The sequence below is a fragment of the Pristiophorus japonicus genome, chromosome 12 (genome assembly GCF_044704955.1).
Source record: "Pristiophorus japonicus isolate sPriJap1 chromosome 12, sPriJap1.hap1, whole genome shotgun sequence".
NCBI classification, from domain to species: Eukaryota; Metazoa; Chordata; class Chondrichthyes; family Pristiophoridae; genus Pristiophorus; species Pristiophorus japonicus.
In genome coordinates, this window is record NC_091988.1 from 29907212 (window position 1) to 29925919 (window position 18708).

At 44.1% G+C, this 18708-nt stretch overlaps 1 protein-coding gene across 1 annotated transcript in view; it reads left to right on the forward strand.

Annotated features, from left to right (window-relative positions):
• LOC139277160 (peroxisomal acyl-coenzyme A oxidase 2-like) overlaps positions 1-18708 on the forward strand; it is a 69475-nt gene that overhangs the window by 44503 nt on the left and 6264 nt on the right. The window contains exons 9-13 of the mRNA XM_070895239.1: positions 873-1063; positions 5090-5251; positions 15930-16035; positions 16873-17081; positions 18040-18172. Coding sequence (XP_070751340.1) covers positions 873-1063; positions 5090-5251; positions 15930-16035; positions 16873-17081; positions 18040-18172 — 801 coding nt within the window. The remainder of the gene's footprint in view (positions 1-872; positions 1064-5089; positions 5252-15929; positions 16036-16872; positions 17082-18039; positions 18173-18708) is intronic.

Genomic DNA, 18708 nt, shown 5'->3' on the forward strand with positions numbered 1-18708 from the left:
GCTAATCAGATTTTTTGCTGGTAGAATCATACATGAAAGCAGTGAGACACAGAACAGTAACAAATGCAACTTCCATTTATATAGCATATTTAACATAGAAAAATATCCTTAGATGAAAATATTAGGAGTGACTGAAAGCTTGGTCAAAGAGGTGAATTTTAAGGAGGGCTTTAAAGGAAATGGGGAGTGTGGAGATGTTTAAGGAGAATTCAGAGCACAAAGTCTGGACTGCTGAAGACATAGCTGTCAAAGGGAGGATGTGCCGAGGCTAGAAGCGTTGTAGGCCTTGAGGAGGTTAGAGAGGGGCAAGGCCCTATAGATATTTAGACACAAGGATGAAAATTATAAACTGGAGGCATTCAGGGATCAGGAGCCAATGTAGGTCAGTACATTGGAGCTTGGTACAGAATAGGATATGGGCAGCAGAGTTTTGGATGAGCTGAAGTTTATAGAGTGGACAATGGTAGGCCAGTCAGGAGAACATTGAAATAGTTGAGTCTAGGGGGGATAAAGGGAATGGATGAGGGTTTCAGCAACATATCGGCTGTGGCAGGGGCAAAGGTGGGCGATGTTACCAAGCTGGAAGTCTGCTGCCTTCCTGACCAACATTTATTCTTCAACTAACATCACTAAAACAAATTATTTGGTTGTTAATCTTGTTGCTATTTGTGGGACCTTGCTTTAGTCAAATTGGCTGCTGTGTTTCCCTACATTACTACACTTGGAAAAGTAGTTAATTGCCTGTGAACTGTCGGTTGAGGGATAAATATTAGCCAATAAAATACTTTCTTGAGAAAAGGGAAATGACAGCTGTTGGATATTTTTAAATATAGAATCTACAGGCACTTATCCAACTCTTTATTTTTCTGCAGCTCCATGCCTTGTCAGCAGGCCTGAAAGCTATGATATCAGAGTCCTGCGGTGCTGGAGTCGAAGTGTGTCGCAGGGCTTGTGGTGGCCATGGTTACTCGCTGCTCAGTGGTTTACCTGCTCTTTACACTCGAGTGGTAGCCTCCTGTACCTATGAAGGAGAAAACACCGTAATGCAATTGCAGACTGCACGGTATGACTGGAAACCAACTTTAAATGAGATTGCTCTGTAAAGTTTGTTTCAAATCATCTGTTCTACATGTGTCTATAGGGTGATAAATCCATAGTCAAATATATAAAATGTTCAACAAACAGCACAGCTGTTGTAATTGTTCGGGTTACTTGCTTTTATAGATGCATTGAGTTGGAGTCTCAATGTGCTGTACCACAGTTGGACAGGCAGGGGTGTATCAACATCACCCTACAAACCTCCATGTGCCGGAATAAAGTTATGTCAGCCCTTTGGGACCTCATTCCTTGAAATCTGGGCCTGGGGATTTTGCAGTTGTGGCACCAGTCCATCCCCAAGACCCCCGCCCCCCTGCTGACTTCTGCCTCAGACTGGCAACCAGGCTGCCCTTCACTTTCCAGGATATTGCACTCCCAGCAACAGGCCTAGCTCTGAGATCCCCTCTATTCACACCACAATCTCAGCCCCAGCTCCTGGATCAGTGCCTTTAGTCCAACATCAGCAGCCTGCTCTGCTTGCGAACCCGGCTGGAGTCAGACTTTTGAGTCTGACTTGGCCCCTACAGAAACCAATGGAAGTTAAAGGAAACGGTAGACTTTCCAAATTGCTGTCCAGTAATGCTCAATTGCCACTGGTGTAAGCCTTTAGACTGACAGCAATTTCTAGGCTAAAATGAATCAAACACTGCCTCAGTGGTCACGTAGTATTTGTTTTTTCCCCCCAAAGTAGCTGAGGGCTCCTATTGAACAGATTTATAAAATAGAATTTGCATGTTACCTGTTTTATATATCTAAGCTGTGTGATGCAGATGCTTTAAGTTGTTCAAAAAATCTTCTGCAATTGCCAGAGTATTTAAGCCTTATTTACATTCCTACGTTGGACCATAAAGAACTTCTACTACCGTCCTAAGAAAGGCTTGGACACCAGAGATAAGTTCACTTTATATATTTATTGAACATATACATGATTACAAGCAAGCAAATATGTCTATTATACTCACAATCCGGATACCCATTGGGGCTAAGAGCTACTCCCATCCAAAACAGTTCATAGCTTTGAGTAAGAAAGAATGCATAACTCCATCCCATATTCATATATTTTATTAAAACGCACCTACTTTGGTCACAACGTCTGATTTAGTCGTAGAACCATATGGTATCCTTGGTCTCAACCTGACAAACCAGTTCTGCAGTATACACATAACCTGTTTTTGGTGTAGGATTGCTTTATGATGCTCCAGTTTTTCTTAGCTTATCTGGTCTCAGTAGTTTTCCAATCTTAACTACTCTAATCTCTTCTAGGCATTTTTCAGTTAATCTCACATATTAATTATCCCATGGTACTTATATTTACTGAGGCATACGAAAGCATGGGCTTTACGCTAAACATTCGTAAGATAAAGGTCCTCCATCAGTCTGTCCTCGCCGCACAGCACTGACCCCCAGTCATCAAGATCCACGGCGCGGCCCTGGACAATGTGGACCATTTCCCATACCTCGGGAGCCTACTATCAACAAGAGCAGACATTGATGACTAGATTCAACACCACCTCCAGTGCGCCAGTGCAGCCTTCGGCCGCCTGAGGAAAAGAGTGTTTGAAGATCGGGCCCTCAAAACTGCCACCAAACTCATGGTCTACAGGGCTGTAGTAATACCTGCCCTCCTGTATGGCTCAGAGACATGGACCATGTACAGTAGACACCTCAAGTCGCTGGAGAAATACCATCAACAATGTCTCCGCAAGATCCTACACATCCCCTGGGAGGACAGATGCACCAACATTAGCGTCCTCAACCAGGCTAAAATCCCCAGCATTGAAGCACTGACCATACTTGATCAGCTCCGCTGGGCAGGTCACATTGTTCGCATGCCAGACATGAGACTCCCAAAGCAAATGCTCTACTCTGAACTCCTTCACAGCAAACGAGCCAAAGGTGGGCAGAGGAAACGTTACAGGGATACCCTGAAAGCCTCCCTGAAAAAGTGCAACTTCCCAGTGACAATTAGGAGTCCCTGGCCAAAGACTGCCCTAAGTGGAGGAAGTGCATCCAGGAGGGCGCCGAGCACCTCGAGTCTCATCGCCGAGAGCATGCAGAAATCAAGCGCAGGCAGCGGAAAGAGCGTGCAACAAACCTCTCCCACCCATCCTTTCCCTCAATGACTGTCCCACCTGTGACGGGGTCTGTGGTTCTCGTATTGGGCTGTTCAGCCAACTAAGGACTCATTTTTAAAGAGTGGAAGCAAGTCTTCCTCGATTCTGAGGGACTGCTGCTGATGATGATGGTACCCTTTAGCTAGGTCAAGTTGGCAACTTATTATGTTTTACATTTCCTTACACCCTTATGATAGGACACAGGTTCATAATGACAGGTTGACAGAGGAGTGCTGAGTAAAGGTCAGGAACATCCCTCTTGGGAAGAAGAGAAATCGGCTGAGTCAGCACCTTTTTAGTAGTTAGTTATAGTGCAAGGAAAGAAAAAGAAAGACTTACATTTATATAGCGCCTCTCAAGCCCACTAGATGTCCCAAAGCACTTTACAGCCAATTAATTTATTTTTGAAGTGTAGTCACTATTGGACTGTAGGAAACATGGCAGCCAATTTGCACACAGCAAGTTCCCACAGACAGCAATGTGATACTGTCCAAATAATCTGTTTTAGATTCTGATTGAGGGATAAATATTGGCTAGGACATCGGAGATAACGCCCCTGCTCTTCTTCGAAATAGTGCCCTAGGATCTTTTACATCCACCTGCGTGCGCAGCTGCGGCCTCGGTTTAATGTCTCATCCGAAAGACGTCGCCTCCCTCAGTAAAGTGTCAGTCTAAATTTTTGTGCTTAAGACTCTGGAGTGGGACTTGAACCCACAACCTTCTGACTCTGGCGAGAGTGCTACCAACTGAGCTACGGCTGCCACTAACTAAGTATGCTACTTTGGAGGCTGAGAAGTAGGTTACCTGTCCAACCTCTCAGCCATAGAATGGTGACCAGAAGGTACAGAGGAACTTTAAAAGGGTATAAATAACAAAAGGCTGTGCTTAATAAAAAATATAATGCTGAAATACAATTTGCAGTCGCCGCTGACCACGAAGAAAGCTGCCCACAGAGATCATGAGATCTATATTGGCAGCTTTCTTCATGGTCAGCAACAAAAACTTGGTTTCCTGACATTCAATTGATTGTGGCGCTGTCAAAAGGGATCCTGATCGCGAAGCAGCTGTGATATTATCAGGCTGTCTAAGCAGCTAATCACATGGAAGAATATTCTCAGACTACAAACCAGGAAATAAAAAGCACTGATTTAATTCACTTTTTAAATTTTTACTGAGAGCAAAATAAAGATTGAGAAATATACATGGGATTAAAGTAGGAGCTGAACTACCATTATCAAACTTTAGAATTTTAAAAAATGTTTCGTTATTTTAAAAACCTAGTCATTTTCTATCATCATGGAGAAATTTGACATTCGACAAATATAAAACTTTTTTCTGTGCCAGAACGGCAGACAAATACACCTTTTAAAACCCCAGTTACACTATTCCAACAAGGCTTAACCTTTAATGGGGTTTTAAGCAGCGACATTAAATCGGAAAAGCTTAAGTTTTCGTCAGTTCAACTGATTTCACTGATTGCCGACTATGGGGAGTTAAACAGCGCAACCTGTGGCAGAGCAGGGAATGATTGACCGCAACTTCAAGATTTCCACGTTTGTGTGCATGCGCTAAATTCTGAAGTTTCAGAGGGGTAATGACAATGAACGCTGACAGTTTTGCTGTCATTACCACTGCAAAATCTGGGCCAATATGTTAAATAAGCAAAGATACTAATGCATAACAGTTTAGTAAAATAGTAACTTGGGAAGTCTGAGTTAAATAGCTCCTCTGTCAATTTTCTCTGGGTAAATGTGCAAGTTCCATACAGTCACTGGATGAGACTCCCCTCTGCCAGCCTGGACTTACAAAATTACCCCTCTATACAAGCATGATTTTTGACACGCTAGAACTGATGTAATTTTCTTTCTCCATTTTAGGTTTCTGATGAAGTGCCTTACTAAAGTAGATTGTGGGGAGCCTTTGCCCCAGTCTGTCTCTTACCTGTCTGAACCCATCTCTCTTCATTGTTCTGCAAAGGAGAAAATGGATTTCCTCAAGCCATTCATGTATATAGAGGCATACAAGCACAGGGCACACAGGTCAGTTACAATGCTGTTGTAGGGTTGAAATTCATCAGTGAAATAGACCAAGAATTAGCAGAATAGAAAGTGGATTCAGAGAACAGGAATCTGTATCAGGAAATTGTGACGCAAGATTTATAAATAGATTTTTTGAATGTCACAAAGGCCCCAAGTTTCCACATGATTTGCTCCTGATTTTTAGGAGCAACTGGTGTAGAACGGAGTATCTTAGAAATCGGAATTTTCGTCATTTAGTTTGCTCCAGTTCTAGTCAGTTAGAACAGTTTCACTTTGGAACAGAAGGACCAATAAAGGGCAGTACAAATAGTCAGTTCCTGTTAAAATAAACTTAATTTCCAAAAAAACCTTAAAAAACTATGACCCTTTAAGAGCTCCATCATTCATAGAGCTTCCATCAGGCCTATGCCAAATGGAATAAGTGAAATTCAAGTTAAATCCTGGTCTAGCCAACAACAGCTTGTATTTATATAGCTCCTTTAACGTAGTAAAATGTTCCAAGGCGCTTTACAGAGATGTTATAAGACAAAACAAATAAATTTGACACCGAGCCACATGACAAGAAATTATGGCAGATGACCAAAAGCTTAGTCAAAGAGGTAGGTTTTAAGGAGCATCTTAAAGGAGGAAAGAGAGGTAGAGAGGTTTAGGGAGGGAGTTCCAGAGCTTGAGGCCCAGGCAGCTGAAGGCATGGCTACCAATGGTTGAGCAGTTATATTCAGGGGTGCTCAAGAGGGCATAATTTGAGGAACGTTGACATCTCTGGGGAGGGGGTGGAGGTTGCGAGGCTGAAGGAGATTAAAGATAGGGAAGGGTGAGGCCATGGAGGGATTTATAAACAAGGATGAGAATTTTGAAATCGAGGCGTTGCTTAGCCGGGAGCCGATGTAGGTCAACGAGCACAGGGGTGATGGGTGAGTGGGACTTGGCGCGAGTTAGGACACGCGCTGCCGAGTTTTGGATGACCTCAAGTTTACATAGGGTAGAATGTAGGAGGCCAGCCAGGTGTGCGTTGGAGTAGCCAAGTCTAGAGGTAAAGGCATGGATGAGGGTTTCAGCAGCAGATGAGCTGAGGCAGGGGCGGAGACTGGCAGTGTTACGGAGGTGGAAAAAGGCGGTTTTAGTTATGCTGCGGATATGTGGCTGAAGCTCATTTCAGGGTCAAATATGACGCCTAGGTTGCGAACAGTCTGGTTCAGTCTCAGACAGATGCTATGGAGACAGATGGAGTGGGTGGCTAGGGAACACAGTTTGTGGTGGGCACAAAAGACAATGGCTTCGGTCTTTCCAATATTTAATTGGAGAAAATTTCTTCTCATCCAGTACTGGATGTTGGACAAGCAGTCTGACAATTTAAAGACCGTGGAGAGGTTGAGAGAAGTGGTAGTGAGGTAGAGCTGGCAAGTGCAAAATGGTGTGAGGCAATAATTTAGATGCATTATAATATTTAAATGAAGTTATGACTCATTTTTATGCAGATCACTTTAGGTGGATCTAAAAGGCCTTGGAGTAAACTGCAATTAGCACAGATATAGCTGTATGAATCTGTGAGAATGTATGAAATGTAGAGAGCCATTGGGAACATAAGCAAGTTGCTGAAAACACATGGGGATTGATGGTGATAGGATTCAACAAAAAAGTCATCATCATGGTGACCTTTATGTGGATTAAGTGTGAAGGTTGAGGAGAACTTAAAGGAACAGTGATTCAGTTGGAATGGGAAGCGAGAAGGTCGAGCTACATCAAGGAGAATGGTCCACCAGATACTCAGTCAAAACTAGAAGAGAAACAAAATAGTGGGAGTGATTAACAGAAAACAAACTAGTCCACAATTGTAGAGCACAGGTCTGTTGCCATGGATAGTGAAAGCAGCTATACAGTGTTGAGGGACAACGGTGCCAATTTGCTATTGATCCATTAGATCATTCAGGCGACCTAGTCGAGGTGTCTTCTGAGATCTACAAAATCTAATGATTTATAGAAAATATTCATAATTCGACACAATCACCTCATGGTCAGGAACCATACATCGTATCCATCTGAATTGTCTATAATCTACTTAATACTTGCTCTTTTGTTACTGCAAAATTATCATATTTGCAGCCACACTAAAAAAATCCAGATTATTCTATGTAAATTGGTCAAATTCACACATAAACTAGAAGACAGCAAAATTTGACAAAGCAGCTAAGGAATTCCAAAAGGTCTTGTGTAACCTTTTCCATTGGGCAGAAATTGAATACATATAAATGGAAAGTATGGTTCATTTGAGTAGGTTTTCTACTTCAGTTGCCCTCGTGCAAATTAGGAAGTGTTTGTGATTTTCCATCCATTAAAATAATGGAAATGGAAAATCTCCTTGAGCTTAATGAATGGCATTGGAACTAACCAGAAAAGAGCCCAAGAGATATCTAGCAGTGATATTAGGCTCAGTACTGGTGACATCCAATTATTGCAAAGCAGCGATCATCAAAGTAAACAGAAGACTAAATTATATTGCCAAATCAGTAGAATAAAAGTCTGAGCCAATGACGCTGAAATCGTACAGGGCTCTGGTCAGACCATAACTTTTCTTTTATTCATTCCATGATGTGGGCATCACTGGCAAGGCCAGTATTTATTGCCCATCTCTAATTGTCCTTGAAAAGGTGGTGGTGAGCTGCCCACAGTTCTGTTAGGGAGGGAGTTCCAGGATTTTGACCCAGTGACAATGAAGAATGGCGATATATTTCCAAGCGAAGATGGAGGGGAACTTGCAGTTGATAGTGCTCTGATGCCCTTGTCCTTCTGGGTGGTAGCGGTTGCAGGTTTGGGAGGTGCTGCCGAAGAAGCCGTGGTGAGTTGCTTATAGATGGTACACACTGCCAGCCATGGTGCGCCGGTGGTGGAGGGAATGAATGTTGAAGGTGGTGAATGGGGTACCAATTAAGTGGGCTGCTTTGTTCTGGATGGTGTTGAGCTTCTTTAGTGTTGATGGAGCTGCACTCACCCAGGCAAGTGGAGAGTATTCCATCACACTGTTGACTTGTACCGTCTAGATGGTGGAAATACTTTGGGGAGTCAGGAGGTGAGGCACTGCAGAATATCCAGTCTCTGACCCGCTCTTGTTGCCACAGTATTTATGTGGCTGGTCCAGTTACGTTTCTGATCAATGGTGACCCCCAGGCTGTTGATGGTGGGGGATTTGGCGATGGTAATGCCGTTGAATATCAAGGGAAGGTGGTTAGTATTGTGCTCCTAACACAGATGAGACTGCACACAGGGAGGTTAAAGTAACAGTGACCTCAGTCTTTAATAAGACACTCCAGAGTGAGTAACAGGTTTTAGGGGCCGGCATATATACAGTGCTCCCAAGGGATGCTGGGATCCCTTGGGACTTCAGGGTGGCGGAACATGGGAGTGCATGCTTTACAGATACACAACATCACTTCCCCCTGCCCCCACCCCCACCCCCCCCCCCCCCCCCAAGTCAAAGTGAAAACTATTTACAAGATGAGGCGGTTGGGAGCCTTTCTTTCCCTGGTGGACTGCCTCAGTACAATTGGCTGTGCCCTCGCTGGGCTGGCATGTTGTTGGCCCTGCAGGGCTGCTGGGTGAGCCTGGCCTTGCTGGGTTGTTGGGTTCAGTTTCCTGGTCCGGGGTGGTGTCGTTGATCCTTTGGGTGTGTGTTGTGGGCTCAAAGAAGGTGGTGTCTGCTGTGGGTTGTTCAGGGCAGTCTGTGAACCGCAGCCTCATTTCCAGGTCCAGGTGCTTTCTGCAAATTTGTCCATTGTCTAGTTTGACTACAAACACCCTACTCCCTTATTTAGCTATCACCGTGCCCGCAATCCACTTGGGACCATGTCCATAGTTTAGCACATACACAGGGTCATTCAGATCAATTTGTCGTGACAGTGGCGCGACCATCGTTTACATTTTGTTGCTGCCGCCTGCTCTCTACCTGATCATGCAGGCTGGGGTGAACCAGTGAGAGTCTAGTTTTAAATGTCCATTTCATGAGTAGCTCAGCCGGGGGCACCCCTGTGAGCGAGTGGGGTCTCGTGCGGTAGCAGAGCAGTACTCGGGACAGGTGGATTTGGAGTGAGCCTTCTGTGACTCGTTTAAGGCTTTGTTTAATTGTTTGTACTGCCCGCTCTGCCTGCCCCTTGGAGGCTGATTTAAATGGGGCTGAGGTGACCTGTTTGATCCCACTGCAGGTCATAAAGTCTTTAAATTCAGCACTGGGGAAACATGGCATGTTCTCAATGACCAGTATGTCAGGCAGGCCGTGGGTGGCAAACATGGCCCTCAGGCTTTCAATGGTGGCGGTGGCGGTGCTTCCCGACATTATTTCACATTTTGAAAAAGCATCCACCACCACCAGGAACATTTTACCAAGAAAAGGGCCCACATAGTTGACATGGATCCTTGACCATGGTCTGGAGGGCCAGGACCACAAACTTAGTGATGCCTCTCTGGGCACGTTGCTCAACTGAGCACACACGCTGCATTGCCGTACACAGGACTCTTAAGTCAGAGTCGCTACCGGGCCACCACACGTGGGATCTGGCTATCACTTTCATCATTACTATACCCGGGTGTGTGCTGTGGAGATCCGAGATGAACATCTCCCTGCCCTTTTTGGGTAGCACTATGCAGTTACCCCACAACAGGCAGTCTGCCTGAATGGACAGTTCGTCCTTTTGCCGCTGGAACGGCTTGATTAGCTCTTGCATTTCAACGGGGATGCTGGCCCAGCTCCCATGCAGTACACAGTTTTTTACTAGGGACAGCAGAGGATCTTGGCTGGTCCAAATCCTAATCTGGCAGGACGTGACAGGTGGTTTATCATTTTCAAACGCTTCCATGACCATCAACAAGTCTGCGGGCTGCGCCACCATCAACAAGTTTGCAGCCTGCGCCATTTCCACCCCCGAGGTGGGCAATGGTAGCCGACTGAGAGCATCCGCACAGTTCTCGGTGCATGGCCTGTGGCGGATGGTATAGTTATACACTGATAGTGCGAGTGCCCATCTTTGTATGCGGGCTGAGGCATTAGTACTTATCCCCTTGTTTTCAGTGAGCAGGGATAAGAGGGGCTTGTGATCAGTTTCCAGCTCAAATTTGAGGCCAAACAGGTACTGATGTATTTTCTTTACCCCAAACACACATGCTCATGCCTCTTTCTCAATCATGCTGTAGGCCCTCTCGGCCTTAGACAAGCTCCTGGAGGCACAGGCAACAGGTTGCAACTTCCCCGCAACGTTAGCTTGTTGTAATACACACCCGACTCCGTACAATGACGCATCACATGCTAGCACAAGTCTTATACAATACAAGCAGCTTGTTGGAGCATAAAATGTTTCTGGCTTTCTCAAAAGCAATTACTTGTTTTTTTTCCCCATACACTGTTCTCACCTTTACGCAATAACACTTGTAGGGGCTCTAAGAAGGTGCTTAACCCCAGTAGGAAGTTACCAAAATAGTTGAGGAGTCCCAGGAACAACCGCAGCTCTGACGTTCTGTGGCCTGGGCACGTTCCTGATAGCCTCTGTCTTGGCGTCTGTGGGCCGAATGCCGTCCGCCACGATCTTTCTCCCCAAAATCTCCACTTCTGTTGCCATGAAGACGCATTTCGACCTCTTCAGCCGCAGCCCTACGCGATCCAGTCGGTGGAGGACCTCCAGGTTTGGTAGGTGCTCGACAGTGTCCCGACCCATGACCAATATGTCGTCCTGAAAAACTACCGTGCGTGGTACCGACTTGAACCAGCTCTCCATGTTTCTCTGGAAGATCGATGCAGCCGACCGAATTCCAAACGGGCATCTGTTGTAGACGAACAGTCCCTTGTGCGTGTTGATGCAGGTGAGGCCCTTTGAAGACTCCTTCAGCTCCTGCGTCATGTAGGCCGAAGTCAGGTTGAGCTTGGTGAACGTCTTGCCTCCTGCCAGCGTCGCAAATAGGTCGACTGCCTTAGGTAGCGGGTATTGGTCCTGTAGCGAGAAATGATTAATGGTTACTTTATAATCGCCGCAAATCCTGACCGTGCCATCACTTTTGAGTACTGGAACAATCGGGCTGGCCCACTCGCTGAATTCCACTGGGGAGATGATGCCCTCGCGTTGCAGCCTGTCCAGCTTGATTTCCACTCTCTCCCTTATCATGTGAGGTACCGTTTGCGCCTTGTGGTGAATGGATCGTGCCTCTGGGACCAAGTGGATCCGCACCTTCGCCCCGGAAAAGTTTCCAATGCCTGGCTCAAAAAGAGAAGGAAATTTGTGAAGAACCTGTATACATGAGGCCTCATCGACATATGATAGCGCTCTGATGTCATCCCAGTTCCATCGGATTTTGCCCAGCCAGCTCCTTCCAAGCAGTGTGGGGCCATCGCCCAGGACAATCCAGAGTGACAGTTCGTGCATCGTGCCCTCGTAGGTGACCTTGACCATGGCGCTGCCCAGGACAGTGATGAGCTCTTTGGTGTACGTTTTCCGTTTCGTGTGGATGGGGCTCAGGGCTGGTCTGAGTGCCTTGTTGCACCACAGACTCTCAAACATCTTTTTACTCATGATGGATTGGCTAGTGCCGGTGTCCAGTTCCATGGCTACGCGTAAGCCATTCAATTTTACATTTAGCATTATAGGTGGACATTTCGTCAAAAATGTATGCACCCAGTATACTTCAGCATCTGCCTCCTCTCTCAGGCTCAAAATTGCTTTGATCCACCATGGACTGATCTTCCTCTGCCACATGGTGGTTAGCAGGTTTTGCTGCAAGCTCGTTGGAGGTACCCCATTTTTCCACAGCTCTTGCAAACATATCCTTTTGAAGCGGCATGAATAGGCTGAATGGAAGCCTCCACAACGCCAACAAGGTGTGAATTGCCTTGCATTCATCCTTTGTTGTGGACTCTGAGTCATCTGGGTCATCTGAGGCCTGCTGGCAGTTGCAGACTCGTGGTTTCTGCCCTGTACATTTCTGCTCACAAACACAGTTCCAGTTAATTTATGAAAATTGCTAGCACTTGTGTGCTGAGAGATTTATTTGGTGTTATTACTGGTGTGCTATCGCAATGGCCTTACTGAGGGTCGGTGTCTCTACAGTCAAACGTTTATGTAGGATGGTCTCGTGGCCAATGCCCAGTACAAAAAAGTCTCTGAGCATCTGCTCCAGGTAGCCATCAAACTCACATTGTCCTGCAAGTTGCCTTAGTTCGGCAACGTAGCTCTTCAGATCACTGGCATGTGTAGAACCGATACCTCGCCATCAGCACACTCTCCCTCGGGTTAAGATGCTCCCGAACCAGTGTACACAGCTCCTCATAAAATATATCTGTGGATTTCACTGGAGCCAGAAGATTCTTTATGAGGCTGTAGGTTGGTGCCCCGCAGACCGTGAGGAGGACCGCTCTCCTTTTTGCAGTGCTTCCTTCTCGGTCCAGATCGTTGGCTACAAAGTACTGGTCTAGCTGTTCGACATAGGCTTCCCAGTCCTCATCCTCCAGGAACTTCTCCAGGATGCCCACGGTTTTCTGCATCTTTGCGTTGGATTCGTATACTCGTCGGCAGTTATTGTGTTCCAAACACAGATGAGACTGCACACGGAGATTAAAGTAACAGTGACCTCAGTCTTTATTAAGACACTCCAGAGTGAGGAACAGGCCTTAGGGGCCGGCTTATATACAGTGTTCCCAAGGGATGTTGGGATCCCTTAGGACTTCAGGGGATGCACTACCTGGTGGCGGAACATGGGAGTGCATGCTTTACAGATACACAACAGTTAGACTCTCGCTTGTTGGTGATGATCAGTGCTTGGAACTTGTGTGGGGAGAATGTTATTTGCCACTTATCAGCACAAGCCTGAATGTCATCCAGGTCTTGCTGCATGTGGGCATAGACTGCTTCATTTCCGATTGGAACTGAACACTGTGCAATCATCAGCGAACATCCCTACTTCTGATCTTATGATGAAGGGACAGTCATTGATGAAGCAGCGGAAGATGGTTGGGCTTAGGATACGGCCCTGAGGAACTCCTGCAGCGATGACCTGGGGCTGGAATGATTGACCTCCAACAACCACAACCATCTTCCTTTTGTGCTAGGTATGACTCCAGCCAGTGGAGAGTTTCCCCTCTGATTTCCATTGACTTAAATTTTATATTGCTCCTTGATGCCACACTCGGTCAAATACTGTCTTAATGTCCAGGGCAGTCACTCGCACCTCACCTCTGGAATTCAGCTCTTTTGTACATGTTTGGACCAAGGCTGTAATGAGGTCTGGAGGCGAGTGGTCCTGGCAGAACCCAAACTGAGCATCGGTGAGCAGGCATTCGTGAGTAAGGGCCGCTTGATAGCACTGTCAACGACATCTTCCATCACTCTGCTGATGATTGATCGACTGATGAGGCGGTAATTAGCCAGATTGAATTTGTCTTTTTTTTTTGTGGACTGGACATACCTGGGCAGTTTTCCACATTGTCAGGTAAATGCCAGCGTTGTAGCTGTACTGGAACAGCTGGGCTGGAGCCGCGGCTAGTTCTGGAGCACAAGTCTTCAGCACGACAGCCGGGATGTTGTCGGGGCCCATAGCCTTTGCTGTATCCAGTGCACTCAGCCGCTTCTTGATATCATGTGGAGTGAATCGAATTGGCTGAAAACTGGCTTCTGTGATGGTGGGGAGCTCAGGAGGAGGCCGATATGAATCATCCACTCAGCACTTCTGGCTGAAGATGGTTGCAAACGCTTCAGCCTTGTCTTTTGCACTTGCCTGCTGGGCTCCGCCATCATTGAGGATGGGGATATTTATTGAGCCTCCTTCTCCCGTTAGTTGTTTAATTGTCCACCACCATTCACGACTGGCTGTGGCAGGACTGCAGGGCTTTGATCTGATCTGTTGATTGTGGGATCGCTTCGCTCTGTCTATAACATGCTGCTTCCGCTGTTTAACATGCATATAGTCCTGTGTTGCAGCTTCCCCAGGTTGCTACCTTTATTTTTAGGTACTGGATATGAAATAATATATTCAGTTCTGATCACCAGGGCACAAGGGTTCGAGCCTGGAAATGGTACAAAGTACGGTCAGAAATGTTTTGCAATATGAAGATGCCACCTGTCCAACTTTTACAATTTTTTATTATTATTACGACTGTTAAATAGCGTTTTAAATTTTTTCTGAGTGTTGCTTTCCAGTGATAAAGGAAAAAGAAAGACTTGCATTTAGATAGCACCTTTCACAACCTCAGGAGGTCCTAAAGGGCTTTACAGCAATGAATTACTTTTGTAGTCACTCTTGTAGGAAAAGTGGCTGCCAATTTGTGTAAGGCAAGGCCCCACAAACAGCAATGTGATCACCAGATAATCTGTTTTAGTAATGTTATTGGAGGGATAAATATTGGCCAGGGAGAACTCACCTGCTCTTCTCTCATGGGATCTTTCACATCAATCTCAGAGGGCAGACGGGGCCTCGGTTTTAACAGCTCATTCAAAAGATGGCACCTCCAACAGTGCAACACTCGCTCAGTATTGCCTTGGAGTGTCAACCTAGAATATGTGCTCAATGTCTCTGGAGGGAAACCCACAACCTTCTGACTCAGAGGTGAGAGTGCTACTGACTGAGCCGCAGCTGACATTGAGGTGATTTTCCAGTTATCAACATGATTGATGCGTATAACTCACTGTTAATACATTATGATACCCTTACTAAACAATTATAATGAATGATAATGGAATTTAAACTTCAGTAGGCTAATGGGAAATAATACTAATCATATTTTCGGATGATATTGTGAAAAGAACATGGTTGGAATTTCTTTTCCTAAAGAAACTCCACTTTGAGTGACTGTTGCCAACAACCAGAAGCTGTGCAGAAGCATACTGCACATTAATCTGGAAGATGCAGCAACCAGAAGCATGATGTTGCCGGCTTTTTTTAATGTGCCCGCTCCCTTCCCAACGAAGCGAACAACCAAAAAAATACTTTACTGCGCGTGCACAACTACTTCAGCTTTGTTGGCAGCAGTCACGTCCATTATAATATTGGCATGATTAACCGAGCAGTTCGTTTTTATTGTAGTGTGCATCATTCTGTGTTTTTTCATCTGCTTAAAATCTTGTATTCTACTTGTTTAATTGTGATTATTGGATCCTATAAGACTTATCTATTTAGTATTATTCAATGTGCTAGCCACTCAGATTCCTTCCTTAAATAATTTAAATAAATGCAAAATCTTAATGTCACTATAGTATAATTTAGTAGTGCAGAATAATCTTTTTAATGTAATAGAAACATAGAAAATAGGTGCAGGAGCAGGCCATTCGGCCCTTCGAGCCTGCACCACCATTCAATATGATCATGCAACTTTCAATACCCCACCCCAGCCTTCTCTCCATACCCCCTGATCCCTTTTAGCTGTAAGAGCCACATCTAACTCCTTTTTGAATATATCCAACGAACTGGACTCAACAACTTTGTGGTAGAGAATTCCACAGGTTCACAATTCTCTGGGTGAAAAAGTTTCTCCTCATCTCGGTCCTAGATGGCTTACCCCTTATCCTTAGACTGTGACCCTTAGTTCTGGACTTCCCCAACATCAGGAACATTACCTCGACAATACACTAAGTAATAACTCAATTGAAGAACCATTTTGAATCTGATTAAGCTATCTTTTAAGCTTACTTATGTGATGTTCTATCTCCTTCAGGCTGATTAAGGATGCTGGGATCAAGTTGCAGTCTCTGCATCAGTCTGGAGTCGAGCAGTATGTTGCCTGGAATAGCACATCTGTGCAGCTTGCAAGGGCTACCACTGTAAGATTATAGTTTATAGATTCTCATTTCCTTGCTCATGTAATAAATGTCAATTCATCCATAATTAACTTGCAGTTACATTTCATCTGAATCACTAAATGTTCTTGCATTTATGATAGATAACCAACTACAGCCAGGAACAGTTTTACCTATGACGGTTGTATCACAAATTGACTCCACCCTAGGAGAACAAGACGACTTGAAAAATTGTATTGGGGTATGAGAGGGAAAGTCACAGATTTTCCAAAGCCTGAGCACTTGCTCCTTCAATGAATCGTTCAGCAACTAACAGTTAAATGTATATTTAGATTTCATGCAAGGGATCAGGTTACATATTATGGCATCATATTTTTCAAACATCAGACTCCACATCAGTGTCGTCTTCTCATTTCTGTTTTTACATTTTGTATTGATTTGGTATCAGTATGAGGAAGCTTTGAGGAAAAAACATATGTAGGTAGGAACAAGAAAATTGATTCAGCTCATCGAACTTGTCTTGTGCAAGAGCCATCCACTCAAAGCATTTTCATCTCTTTTCTGTGTTTGTGTCAAACCTTGTATCCCTTTCCTCTGAATTGTGACTAGAATCCCTGGATCTATGCATTGGTGAGAGTGAACAGTGACAGAACGAGTTCACATAACATAATGCTTTGGCAATACTCCATTTCCACTCTCCTTACTGACTCCACTGTGCAGTAAATTAGATACAATCATAACATTAGTTCATTTAGTTTCATACATTTGGGAAGAAACCTTTGCAGGCAGGAGGTGTGCATTCCATTGACTTCTATTCAGGTCAAAGTTTCTGTTTGAGCTGTGTTTTTTCTGATTTTTCAGGCTCACTGCCATTACATAGTTGTGAAGAACTTTGTTGAGACAGTGAAGCTTGAGCCTGAAATCCAGCAAGTGATCAAAATGTTGTGTGACCTTTATGCATTGACTGGCATTCTGGTCAATGCTGGGGATTTCTTATATGATGGCTATATGACTGGAAAGCAACTGGACTTGGTGAACGCTTCTCAACTGGATCTTCTAGCTCTTGTCCGGTAAAGTGATTTATTTGTACACACATGCAATGAAATGAGGAAAAATGTTTGCACGTCTTTTATTGTACTTGGCCAGCTTCAGTTCATAATCGGATGAAGTAAAAAGCCACTAACCATTGCAAAGTAGATTTTTGTTATGATCATAAACTGCAAGCAATTACCTATTTTTGAATCCAAGATTGACCAATTTATTTTTCAAAACATTATGCAGAATATACCTTTGCATCACTTCCTGTTTTAGAATATGCTGATCAAATTGCTGCTTGCGTTTGACTTTTGCTCATGTGTGGTTAGGACTACAACCATTGCCAAGTACAGAACTAATTGGACAGGAAATTGGATCAGTGATTTACTTCTGATGTTTGCTTTACTCTTGATGACAATTCATTGAGAACCTTTAAAGATTAATATCATAAGATGCAAAAATGGGAAATATGGACTTCTGTTATAAAAACTGTTCGTTTGTAAATTAGAAATTTCCAGACAGCCCACTTGAAAACTTTGGTCCAAAGCCAAAATGAGTTGGAATCTTATAGTTGTATTTGTAAAGTTTATTTAAAAGCCAAAGATTTTAGCTGTAGTTGAACTTCATGTCAATACAGAAAGTGATTTACTGACCTTCCAGGATACATCGCTAAATCAGAAAAGCAAAATGTCAGCAGACTCATTTCGGAAAGAGAAAATTAGAGCAAGTTGTTCAGTAATGTTTCTGTATTCCAGCGGTGGGTGAACTACTTCCATGGTAAGCATTAGAAACTGAACTTCAGGTCTCTGACTGTTGAGCAATACCACTTGACATCTATCAGTATTCCTAATAAATACTAGTACTTTCACTTTAAAATTTCAATTAAGTATATATATAATTGTTTTTATTTAAAAAATCTGTTGGATGAATAAATAAGCCTGAAAGACCACAGTCTAAATAAGCTTCATTAATATACTAATGTTACTGTTTTAGGAAAGATGCTGTCTCAATAGTGGATGCATTTGATTATCCTGACCAACAGCTGAATTCTGCAATTGGTAACTATGATGGCCATGCTTACCAACGCCTCTTCGAATGGGCTCAGAAAGCCCCCACAAATGCAAAGGTACCCTCAGCTTCATTGGTTGGATAACCATTGTACATACAGCATTCCCAGTGATGTTGCCTGGGAAGATTTCATTTGCACGCTAATTGCAGCAAAATCATGAATAATGTGTTCAGAATAGAACATGTTCACAATTTTATGCAAGCAGCAGAATCTGCTTCTCTTCTCCCCCCTGCTCATTGGTGCTTCATACTTTCTGAAATATAACTATGGAGTGATGGTAATGGCCTGGATGTTGATTTACCTCAATGCTGGAAATATTGAGTGAAGCACTTTTTATGATCCTTTTACCAAGCTTATTTACCAACTGCTGAAATACTCATTTGTTAATTTCTTTTGGACAAAAGCAACACATTCATCTTGTACTCATTTTATTTGATCAAAACAGCACTGTGAAAAAGTAACCCCACTTTTTTAAAAAAAGGAGGGAGAGAAAACAGGGAATGTTACAGCCTGACATCGGTAGTGGGTAAAATGATGGAATCAATTATTAAGGATGTCATAGCAGCGCATTTGGAAAGAGGTGACATGATAGG